General features: G+C 45.6%; 1 protein-coding gene across 1 annotated transcript in view; it reads right to left on the bottom strand.

Annotated features, from left to right (window-relative positions):
• The window catches only part of LOC135216683 (sphingomyelin phosphodiesterase 5-like), a 382,932-nt gene that overhangs the window by 103,743 nt on the left and 266,252 nt on the right, over window positions 1-12,937 (bottom strand). Inside the window, exon 6 of the mRNA XM_064252090.1 lies at window positions 10,472-10,584. Coding sequence (XP_064108160.1) covers window positions 10,472-10,584 — 113 coding nt within the window. The remainder of the gene's footprint in view (window positions 1-10,471; window positions 10,585-12,937) is intronic.

The following is a 12,937-nucleotide window of genomic DNA, read 5'->3' as shown; positions in this document are numbered from 1 at the left end:
TCGTAGTTTTCTGGCAAAGAATGAGGATCCTTTAATGATGTGGGCCCCTTGGAAGGTCATCCCTCTTCCACAAGACCCTTCTCTCTGTCCGGTGACGACCTTACGAGCCTTTCTGTCTACGACATCCTCTACATCCTCAGGCCCCCTTTTCATGAGGGAAAAAGGTGGTACTATTTCAATAAAGGGAATTAGGCAACAAATCCTTTACTTTATTAACCCTCTTACGCCGGAGCGGTAAATAAAAAATTGTCTCCCGTATGCCGGAGGGGATTCGGAGTGAGCGCGGAAGCGGAAAAAATGTTTTTTTCAAAAAATCACAGCGCGCTTAGTTTTCAAGATTAAGAGTTCATGTTTTGGCTCCTTTTTTTGTCATTGCCTGAATTTTAGTATGCAACCATCAGAAATGAAAAAAATTTAATCATATCATATATAAATAATGCGATATATGAGCGCAAAAAACAAAATTTTCATATAAAATTGTATTCAATCGCGCTGTGCGCAAAACGGTTAAAGGTAACAAGTTACTTTTTTTTCGTTGTAATGTACACTAAATTTGCGATCATTTTTTTGGTATATAAACACATGTAAAAAACGATAAAAGCAACACAGAGAAAATATGATCACAAAATAATGCATGAATTCGTAACGCGCGGACGTAAACAAATATTTTTTTCAAAAATTCACCATAAATCTAAATATTGTCCTAGAGACTTCTAATTTCTTTCAAAATGATGACAAATGATTGAATATTACTATACTGTAAGAGTATTAGCTTACATTTGCAGTTTTCGACCATATCTGATGATTAAAGTTGACCGAATGTCGAATTTTTATATATATATTTTTTTTATATGCAATTATTTCAGAAATAAGAAAAGCTACAACCTTCAAATATTTTTTGTTTTATTCTACATGAAATTGCACACATTTTCATATATAAAACTCTATGAAATGCCTAATATGAAATGGAGCAAATATTCCGAGAATGGGACGTACGCATTTCAGAGATTTGTGGCGGAGAATCCGCGCGCGGAGGGAAGGAAAGATTTTTTTTTAAATTCACCATAAATCTAAATATTTTGCTAGAGACTTCGAATTTGTTTCAAGATGAAGATAAATGACTGAATATTACTAGACTGTAAGAGTTTTAGCTTACAATTACGTTTTTCGACCATTTCGGTAGAGTCAAAGTTGACCGAACGTGGTTTTTTTTCTATTTATCGTGATTTATATGCAAATATTTCAAAAATGATAAAAGCTACAACCTTCAATTATTTTTTGTTGTATTCTACATGAAATTGCGCACATTTTCATATATAAAACTTTATGTAACGGCTAATTTAAAATGGTGCAAACATTACCACAATCGCACGTATGATTTTTTCGGAAGAGTTACAGCGCGGACGTAAAGAAAATGTTATTTTTTTCATAAATTCACCATAAATCGAAATATTGTGCTAGAGACTTCCAATTTGTTGCAAAATGAAGGTAAATGCTTGAATATTACTAGAATATAAGCGATTTAGCTTACAATTGCGTTTTTCGACCATTTTGGTAGAGTCAAATTTGACCGAAGGTTGAAATTTGGGCAATTATTGTTATTTATATGAAAATATCTCAAAACTGATAAAAGCTGCAACCATGGGTTGTTTTTAGTTGTATTGTGCATGAAATTGCGCACATTTCCATATATAAAACTTTATATAACGGCTAATTTTAAAATGGTGCAAACATTACCACAATCGCATGTATGATTTTTTTCGGAAGAGTTACCGCGCCGACGTAAGGAAAAAGTTTTTTCATAAATTCACCATAAATCGAAATATTGTGCTAAAGACTTCCAATTAGTTGCAAAATTAAGGTAAATGATTGAATATTACTAAAATATAATTGTTTAGCTTACAATTGCGTTTTTTCGACCATTTCGTAGAGTCAAGAAAGTTTAACGAACCGAAGGTTGAAATTTTTGGCAATTATTCGTTTTTATATGAAAATATCTCAAAACTATAAAAGCTACAATCATGAGTATTTTATTGTTGTATTCTACATAAAAATGCGCACATTTTCATATATAATACTTCATGTAACGGCTAATTTACAATGGTACAAAAATTATGTCAAAATGACAAAATAATTTCCGAGATGTGTCACAGATACTTTTTAGTGTGGCAAGAAAGAAATTCGCGCTTGGGCGCCAGCGTAACGATTGTAAACAAAACAACACCTTGATCCGCGAACTCCCAGCATCCCCCAAGACGCGTGATTCAAAAGTTTTAGGCTGGTAGGCCTATAAGTATTTTTCCGCAAATTTAAAAAAAAAACTTTTGTAAGTCAACGTAAAATACGTCCAGTCGGCACACGAGAGACAAAAAATGTCGACGTAAAATACGTCCAGTCGGCGTAAGAGGGTTAAACAAGCAAATCCTGAATCATTCCCCAAAGCCCATGACATCAGGGCAGTAGCCACCTCCATTAATTATTTCCAGCATATGAACTTTGATGACTTAAAAGTATACAGGCTGGAAATCGCCGACAGTTTTTAAGCGTCATTATTTAAAGTCCTTGGAATCTTTAAAATTTCCGGCAGTGGCAGCGGGAAACATAGTTTCCCCTGACACTGCTCAGTAGACGTAGTTGAAGATCCAGATCTCCTTTCTACCTGCCTCAACTAATAATGCACCTAACCTACCGTTATGCTCTTTATGTCCTTCAGCCTTAGCTGCTTAGGAGGATACTTATAGTGGTGTGTCCCTTATTTTTTTGCTAGGGGCACCCACAACTATATTGTATATATTAATTGTAATTATCGGTGTTGCTCCCCTTATTTTTATGCTAGGGAAGCACACCAATATATATTTGAGATGCTTAGTATAATTTTCATTTACATATATAACTTTCAGTGAGTGTTCTTCCTTGATGTACTGTTTTTGAACCTCACTTGTATTAGATAAGTTATCATAAGTTAGTTTAAGTATAATTTTAAGGTTAACTGTATATAATTTATTTCATTAGTTTAAGTTAACTTTATTTTATGATAACTTGTAAGCTCTCAATCAGATTATATTTACTCCTTTTTACTTCCTTCGTTTTATTGAGACCTTTCTCTTTTTGTTTTTCCCAATCTTGTGCTAATTCTCTGGTACTATTTCACGAAGCGACACGAACTGAGCCCAGAAAAGGGATTTTGATGAAGGAAAAATCTATTTCTGGGCAAGGGTTCGTGTCGCCCAGTGAAATACCCCCATTCCCTGCCTGCAGCCTAAGATTGGCATCTAATAACAAGGATGGCCACCAGAGGCGCTGCAGTCGGCGTGGTAGGTAGCGTAGTAGTAGTAGTTGCTGACTCCAACTGTGTATCAGCTCTCTCAGGAGGGGGATTTTGATGTAGGAGAATTCTAAATGACAAGTGGTTCGTGGTAGTTTTCTCACTCACCCAAGCTACATACCGACACTCTTTTATTTAGGGTGAGCGAGTCAGTTATTCTGACATCCTCCTGATTTAATTTTTTCTCTGGTATAATGTTAGGATCATTTACCTAGAAATAATGAACTTAAGGATTATTTCACTGGGCGACACGAACCCTTGCCCAAAAGTAGATTTTTCCTTCGTCAAAATCCCTTTCTTGGTAATTTGCATTTTTCCTAGCGATACTTACCTCGAACCATTCCAGTGGAGATTCCCGGATGTCGATACGGGTCCGACCAGAAAAATCTGGTTATATGCCGCACCCAGGTCAGGCCTATGCCCCCAGGGGTCGAAGACCACGCCATCCTAATGACCTATAGTCAGTCCTTCTTACTCAACTCCGAGGTGTCTCCCCTAAGCTTCAGCAGGGCTGGAAGGGAGGGAAATAACTTCCATGGTTCGAGGTAAGTATCGCTAGGAAAAATACAAATTACCAAGAATTTGTGATTTGTTCCGATGCGAGATACTTACATCGAACCATTCCAGTGGAGACTTACTCCTTAGGAGGAGGGCGAAGGTTAGGGGAGGGAACGGCCCCCAAAGGTGATAGGTCAGAGGAGGGGCGACTGCTCCCCTTAGAACTCAACCCAGCCTAGTTATAGTGGGGGGTTGGTTTGGAGGGGTGCAAAGCAAGCCTGGTGCGGGTATAACCAAACCTTGACATGTCAAACTGTGGTTTGTACTAAGAACCATACACACTCCTGCATATCTTACCTGAGTATCATGGATTCCTCGCTCCAACCAAAGGCCCAGGGGGAACAAGGACAAGGATTAGGGGGGGTTTGAGGAAAAGCCGCACACACTCACATACACTCCATACACACTGGCCCGTCCACTCCAAGAAGATTGGAGAGGGGACCTAGACCTGTTGCTGGCCTGCCACCACGGGGCTAATCTCAAAGGCATCGAGCGACCTCCTCGTGCAGTCTTTTAGATAGTGGGCTGTGAATGTCGACTGCCTATTCCAGACTCCTGCCCTCAGGACCTGGTCCACTGCCATGTTCTTTGAGAACGAAAGGGACACCCCAATTCCCCTGATGTCATGGGGCCTGGCTCCCTCTGGAGGGGAAAGGCCCCCCTTCTCGTAGGCCCTCCTGATGGCTTCTCTCAGCCAAAAGGAGATGGTGTTTTTTGAGGCTGCCTTCTTCACCCTCTCCGTGGTGACGAAGAGGTTCTTTACCGCCGGCCTGAATCGGGCTGTCCTTTCCATGTACTTCCGATTTCGGGAGGGCAGGGATGGAAAACTCCACGAACCTGAGATCTGAGCCCGAGGGGTTCTGATTCTTAGCCACGAAGGAGGGGACAAACCTGAATGAGAGTTCCTTCCGTCCCCTCGTGTGGGTCACTACATACGACAGGCCATGGAGCTCCCCCACCCTCTTCGTGGAGGCCAGGGCTAGCAGAAACACTGTCTTGAGGGTCAGCTCCCTATCCAGGATGTCCTTGAGCGGCTCGAACAGGGGCTTCCTCAGGGAGTCTAAGACTATTGCGACATCCCAGTGGGGAACCAAGCCAGCGCTGGGAGGACACTTCTGCCCAAAGCTCCTTATGAGCAAGGACAGAGGCTTCGAGTTCCCCAGATCCAGCCCTTTCAGGGAGAAGACCTGGCTCAATGCGGCCCTGGCTCCTTTGACTGCCGGAATTGACAGGAACCTGTCCAACCTCAGGTAGGTCAAGATTCTGCGATGTCTGGGATCTTCGCTCGGAGAGGCTCCAGGTTCCGCTTCCTACACCAGGCCCCGAAAAACTTCCACTTTGCCTGGTAGATGTTAGAGGAGGACTCCCTCAAGTAACTGGACATGTGAGAGGCCACCCTCCCAGAGAACCCTCTCCTATTTAACAACCGCTCGATAGTCTCCAGCCGTGAAGGGAGAGGGCTGGAATGTTCCTGTGGAACCTCTCGAAGTGGGGCTGTTTTAATAGGTCTGGCCTGGGGGGCAGCTCCCAAGGGGGAAGAGAGGCCAACTCTAGAAGGTCCGGGAACCACTCCCTGTCCGGCCACCAAGGAGCCACCAACGTCAGGGACGCCCCTTTCGCCTTCTTCAGATGGTTGAGGACCTGCCTGAGGACTCCAAACGGAGGGAACGCGTACATGTCCAGGCCGTCCCACAGGTGCTGGAACGCATCCTCCCAAAACGTGGCTGGGTCCGGCACCGCGGAGCAGTACACCGCCAGTTTGGCGTTTAGCCTTATAGCAAACAGGTCCAGGGATGAGGAGCCCCACTTCCCTATTAGCTCCCTCGCTACCTCGGGGTGCAGGGACCATTCGGATCCCATCACCTGACCCCGTCTGCTGAGGCCGTCGGCGATTACATTTTTCTTGCCGGGAATGAATCTTGCCGTCAAGGTCCCGAGGGCTTCGGCTCGGCTCAAGATCTCCTCCATCAATCCGCAGAGATCCATGATCTCAGGCCTCCTTGCTTCTTGACGTAGGTGACCACCGTGGCATTGTCGCACATCAGACACACCGAGTGTCCTCCCACTGCCTCCTTGAAAGCTTCCAGGGCACGCTTCACTGCCAAGAGCTCCTGTTTGTTTATGTGGAGGGTGCTTTCCTCTTGCGACTATATCCCCCCCACCGAGAGGGAATTCAGGTGGCTCCGGGGGCACTGACCCGAGGGGCACACCCCGACGAGAGTTTGCAGGATCCAGCCACCAACCGGGGCCTTCTTTGCTGCCAGTGAGATGTGAACCGGCTTTTGAGGTGTTTCCTCCTTCTGGGACCACCCTACTTTCAGGTCCCATTGTAGTGGCCTTAATCTCAGCCTTCCCTGGGGGACTAGTTTTTCCAGGGAGACCAGGTGGCCTAAAAGCCTTTGCCACTCCTTTGCTGGTCTTGGGGGGTGGCTTAGGAAGTTGCAGGCAATTTTTCGGAGGTTTGCCAGCCTGTCCTCCGAGGGGAAAGCTTGCCCCACTTCCGTATCCAATTCCATCCCCAGCGGGAGCTAGAAGGGACTTCTCCCAGTTCACCACGACTCCAGGGTTTTGCAGGAGGCCAGGAGGGCGTCCCTCTGTTCTACCAAGCGCTCCTTTGAGGAGGAAAGGAGTACCCAGTCGTCTAAGTACCTGAGAAGGCGTATACCCCTCTTGTGGGCCCAAGACGACACCAGGGAGAACACCCTCATGAACACTTGCAGGGCCGTTGCCAGCCCGAAGCAGAGCGACTTGAACTGGAAGGTCTGGTCCTCCCAACTTAGGCGCAGGTATTTTCTGGAGGACGGGTGTACTGGGATCTGGAAGTAGGCGCCCTTGAGATCCAGGGACATCATGAAATCCCCTTCTCTCACGGAAGCAAGCACCGAGCGTGGCGTTTCCATCTTGAAGGGCGTCTTTAGGATGAATGAGTCGAGGACCGAAAGGTCTATGACCGGTCGCCATCCCCCCGACGACTTCACCGGGAAAAGTCAACTGAAGAACCCGAGGGAAGTGATCTACCACCTGCTGGAGGGCTCCCTTCTCCAGCAGCGCCTGAACTTCTAGCCTTAGGGGCCTTCCCTTTGTGGACTGGGTTGCCAGGGCCTTAGAGAGCCAGATTGGCTGGCTCCCCTGTCAAAGGAGGCTTCTGGTCTAGAAAGGGGATTTGGTAACCGTCCCTGAGGACCTGGACTGTCCAGGGCTTGGCACCGAGATCCTCCCAGTTCTGCCAACAGCTCGAGAGGCAACCCCCACCAGTGGCGAAAGACACGGTAGGAGGCCTCGACTCCTACTTCCTCCTAGGGAAGCGGTTGTTACGACCCCTCCTGGAAGAAGTAGGGTGTCTGGACCTGAAGGGTGCCTGGGAAGGCGGGAAGGTCCTGGGGGAGGGCAGAGTTCCCTGGTCTCTCCAGTTCCACAGACTCCTCCACTAGCTTCTCCGAAAAGAGAGCAGCTCCTTCCACTGGGGCGTTCCGAAGGGTCTTTAGCTCCCTCTCTGGAATGCTCCTAGGGAGCTTGGCTAGCACAGAATCCCTCCTCCTCAAGATCCAGTTCACCCAAGACGAGACCAGTTGGGTCGTGAGGAAGCCCAGGGACTTACCCCCCGACAAAATCAGTTCCTTGAATTGGGCAAGAGAGGCCTCGTCCCTCAAGTCGTGGAGGGTGGGGAACCTGGCTACCGCCCCAGACCACAGATCTATCCAAGAAGCCACGTGAACCGAGGTCCACGCTGTAACTTCCATAGCCATAGCCTCCTGGTGAGAGAAGGAGACTAGTCCCGACGTGAGCCTCTCTTCCGAGAGTCCGGGCGCTAGGGTTGCCAAGTTACCCTCCACGGATTTGGGGACGAGAGGGGCACCTTCCGGGGCATATAGCCTCCTCTGACTCTGTTTAGACGCTGGGAGTAGCCTAGCTGAGGAGTGCCAACGTAAGGAGTTACTGGAGCCTGCAATGAGTTTCTTCACCACCGTCAGGGCCTTCTCCGTATTGTTGGACCTAGGGAGGCTGAGAGAGGGCTTGGGTTCCTCTGGGTCCCTGAAAAGAAAGTCCACCGCCATGGATCTGTAGTCCTCTACCGTCGGGGCTGGCTCCTCTAGCCGGTTCATGGACCTAATAAGAGAGAGGACTCTCCTAAAAGTTGAACCTTCATCCACTGGACCCAGTTCCTCCAGGGCATTCTGGAGTACTTCCTGGATAAGGGTCTCTTCCTCAGCGTCCCGCGACGGAGAAGAGGCCCCAGACCCTAGAAGAAGGGAAGCTGGAGAAGCTCCCCGGAGAGGGACTCCTAAACCCGGTTGCAAACCCATCTCCTGCAAGGGGGGATGCCCCGAACGCCTTGACCGCCCCGAGGAGGGGCACTCATACCTGAGCGGTGGAGGGGCTCTGAACCCCCTAAGGAGGTATTGGCTCTAGGCTCCATCCGCGAAGGCGACAAGCGTGCGGGAACACAGAAGAAAGGAGCCCACTCGGTCATGGAGGCCAACCCTATGGCTGACGAGACCGAGGCAGGATCCACCGACGATGAGAGCGGGAATAGCCGCTCGAGGACGAGGAGTACCTACGCCTCCTGCGTCTCCCATGACGGCGTCTCTTCTTGGAGGAGCGTTTCCTCCTACGGGAGGATTGCTCCCTTGAGGAGGAACTAGAAGAACTCCTATCCCCAGACGAATCCCGACGTCTCTTGCTTCTCCTCCAGCGACTCCCGTCGCGGGGGGAAGGCGGGGAGCGTTTCGGCTGGTTAGGGGACACCCCTATCACAGCGGGACTGCCCCTGAAGGCCGCTCCCAAGGCCATCCCCGGCTCCTCCTGTCCCCTAGACGGGAAGCCCAAGGACGGGAAGGCATCGTCCTTCACCGGGGATCTGCCCGGAGTATGAGGGCGGAAAGACATCCCCAAAGGCAGACGGGAAAAGGGTCGGAGCCGGGTGGTTGGGTGGCTCCGTGACCGGGTAAACCGGCCCGGCTCCGGCCGCGAGCGGCGAGCTTCGCTCAAGAGCGGGAGGAGCCACAGCGAGGCGAGCCGTAGCGGGGAGAGCCGTTGCTGGGAGAGCCAAAGCGGGGAGGGGCGAAGCGGGGAGAGTCGAAGCGGGAAGCTCCGCAGAGGGGAGGGACGGGTCCCCCCCCTGCACTGATGCTGAGAGACCAGGACGGGAAGGGAACCCTGGTAGCTGCAACCGCGACCCAGCAGTCCCTTCAGCACCAGCACCGCGGAAGCCTCCGGTACCACCTGTTGGGGAAACGACTCCTCGGGACCCCCCCCTGGTGGGGGGACCCGGCAACGGACTCACCTAGAACCCCTCGCTGGGAGGGGGCAGGAGAAAGAACCTGTAGAAAGGCGGGAGACTTCCTCTCCGACGATACCGAAGGTGAAGGGGCGCCACCGTCTCTGCTGCTGCTCTCACTCCTTGACTCCCGCGAAATCTTCGCCGACGAAGCTTCAGATCACTTTTTCTTCTTAGTGGAAGCCAAATCCCACTGATACGATGGCCAAGAAATGCACTCCACGCACATGTTGGCTTTAGAGCAAGCGCCCCCCTTACACGAATTACACAAAGAGTGTGGATCAATTAGATGGGGCGAGAGAAAAGCTCCACAAGCCCGTCCTTCAGGACCGGGTCAACGACGTTGAGGCTCCGAAGCCGACATCGCACATAAACACGACACACGTACACAAATCACACACACGGACAAAGGAAAAGGGCCAGACACCGGACGCGCGGGGGCGCATGCACGTTCTTGCGACCAGAGAAGGACTGACTATAGGTCATTAGGATGGCGTGGTCTTCGACCCCTGGGGGCATAGGCCTGACCTGGGTGCAACATATAACCAGATTTTTCTGGTCGGACCCGGATCGTCATCCGGGAATCTCCACTGGAATGGCTCGAGGTAAGTATCTCGCATCGGAACAAATAGCATAGCAGTGCTGATTATTCATATTGGTTTTTTTTTTCTCCAAGGCTATCTTTCCCCATCACAACCTAAAAACCAACTCTGACAGTTCCTAGGTGTCAAAGCATCTGATCACCATTCAAAAAATTCCTCTTCTTATTTTTCTGGTCCTCCTATTTTCTACAGTTCTCTTTAACATCACATCCCTTCACCACACTTAAGCACTAATTGTAGAACAAGTAGGGACAGTTCCCTATAAGTGAGTTAAAAGTATGAATAGGGGACTAGAATGACTGATAGCACCAACATGATACTCTTACTACAAGTCTAGTTAAAATTTGAATTTAGTTCATTTCTGCAGTTTTCCATATCCATTTCTTTTTCACATGTTATTTAATATATGACAACAGGTAAATACTGTAAAACTCTACAAGTAAAAAATTCATGGAAAAATAAGTTTTCTAATCTTTGCCTAAAATGTACTTAACAAACCACCTGCTTATCTTACATAAAATTTCATACAATAAAATATGGCTCTGGGAACTATCACTTCACAGGTAACTGTACTGTGCTTAACATGTTCAGAACATACGTTGCTACACAATGAATCACTAATAACTAACACAAAAAGAAATCCCCTTCTTGTTTAGAGCCCTATTATCATTTAATACCAGACAAAAAGTATTACTCAAAATACCTCACCTTTGCTATCAATATGCCCAAATTTACAAAATGGCCATATCCATTTGCGTACGAAAATGGGTGAAACACTGCTTTCTGTATTGGATATTTAGAAGCTATAAACAAACCACTTCCTGAAAAGGAATAACACATTCGGTAAAAAACTCATCCAATACGTACATATGACAAGGGTGAACATGTTATATTTATCTATCAGTACATAGAAATACTATCCAACCATGTGCTTGGATGGTGTTAACCCCTGCCCGTGAAGTTAATATGAAAGAATCTCCTGCCAAGATGTTTTTAAGAGAGCATTTTCTTTACATTCAGGACTTAAAGGGTAACTACAAAGTACTACCTGCGTTACTTAAAAAATATACTATACTATATGCATCCATCATTTATGTAAAGATATTTTGGTGTAATTTTATTTTTACATCAACTATGGTTTACAACTGTCAGGTATTTGCTAGGAAAAAATAAACTAGCACTATCTCAACATGGTGATAGAACATGAGTGTAAGAAATAAGGAAAGCAGATAGCTTGGCTTTATACAAGACATATTCATCCACTGATATGTTGGAAATTGATTAATCTACTCACTTAACAACATACTCAGGCTCTTAAGATAAAGTCATTAGACTAAAACAAAATTGCATACATTATCTGAATTCTTAAACTTAGAATTTTATTTGGGATAACAGACATAGATTTTAATTCGGAAAACCATACTAAATTTTTGTCCTCTACAACTCTCTTGAAATCTATACAACTACAAGATACCAAGTTGCTCTCAAGAGTTAATAAAGCAGCTAGGTGGTTGCTTTGTATGTGCACTTGGAAGCCTCAGAATCACAGGAGATACAGACGAGTGATACAGACACTATGAATCTGAGGTGTGTCTGAACTAAACAACTACTTAGGGTATAGTACCTATATCAAAATTTGACACTGTTGAACAAGTACTTCAGATGATATAGTGCCCAGAAAACCACCCTTGATGAAGAAGGAGAAATTTTGAGACCATACATTCATATAGGGAATCACAGAGCATTTCAAAATCGACTATTTATACGTACTTAGTAAATGCCATAATCCAACCTTCATCTTTTATCAACAATATGGGTCCACTACACAGTATAAATATATATAGACAGAAACAGCCTTGATTCAATTACTTAAGACTGATCCACACACAAACCATTAACCCTTTCTTTACCAACAGTTTGTTTTGGGTTACACGGAGTACCACCATTCAAGAATATTGCATAGTACCGGGTACACGAAGGTAGTACGTAGTATACACATACTACCAACTTTCCTCTTCTCAGTTTTAGACCTCTCACGATTCAATAATTTCAGTTTGAAGGGTTTGGAGCAAAAGAAACAGTACTGGAGTGCTCAGGAAGGTGGTAAACACTGCCAGGCATATGATGAAGCAAAAAAATTATTGCTGGCTACCTAGATTCAGATATTTGGATATATAATTATGTATACATATATGCACACACACACATTCATATAGAATATTGACGATAAAACCTTTAGTATTTGGAAACAATTGTAATCTCTCTCAAATAGTAGATGAAAAAGAGTTTACATGGCAACACTCACTTGTGGTATTGAGCGTGGCGACTCGAGTGGGCAGTAATTATCAAATGCATTGTATGCTCTGATACTGTTGTTTATTACAATTATAAGTAGAAATAAAGATGTAACCAAAAAACCATGTTCATTTTTTTTAGACATACAAACATCAAAATTTTAAAAATATTCTACAAAAGTATAAAAACTTTAGCCTCAAAAGAATGATCCATCTACTTTATACTTATTTCTTAAATAAGTGTAAAAAATTTTTAGGTAACAAACTTAATGTTTACATTTGGTTAAGCTTCTTCATCCAACTGTTGAATTGCAGTGTTAACACTTTCATACTTGGCAGGTGAAAGCAAGAGCAGTTTGTCATCACAAACCCCATACATACTTTATACTGTATTAGCCTTACTGTATAGTGCATCCATGCAGCGGCCCAGACACACTAACAAAAGGAGAATCCATCCAGTTCTACATGGCTGAGGATGCACCTTGTGGCAAACTATGTCAGTGTGTGTGTGTGTGTGGTCTCTTTTATACATCTCACAATCTTGCTCCTAGAAAATTGAGTTCACTAAACATCTCATTAAAACCAATTTTTAATAATAATATTCAAATGCATGTTTAAATAAGCTCTTCTTTCAGGGTGAAGGTGTTATTTGATATCCAAAAAAGCTTTTCTTTTAATATTACTAATATTACACAAGAGAGGTTTTCTCCAATGATCCTTGACTCATTAACTTTATCTTGATGTAGGTATTCTGGTGGCCTACACAAACAATGATGCAGCTTTATGATCAGTTTAGAGAGAGACTCATTTCATGCACAGTAATTGTAGACATCAAGTGGGCTTTCTGATATTTGCAAAGATCAGTGTTGAGCACATGGTT

The sequence above is a fragment of the Macrobrachium nipponense genome, chromosome 6 (genome assembly GCF_015104395.2).
Source record: "Macrobrachium nipponense isolate FS-2020 chromosome 6, ASM1510439v2, whole genome shotgun sequence".
NCBI classification, from domain to species: Eukaryota; Metazoa; Arthropoda; class Malacostraca; order Decapoda; family Palaemonidae; genus Macrobrachium; species Macrobrachium nipponense.
The sequence above is the reverse complement of the archived record's forward strand: the minus strand, read 5'-3'. Positions and strand labels throughout refer to the sequence as shown.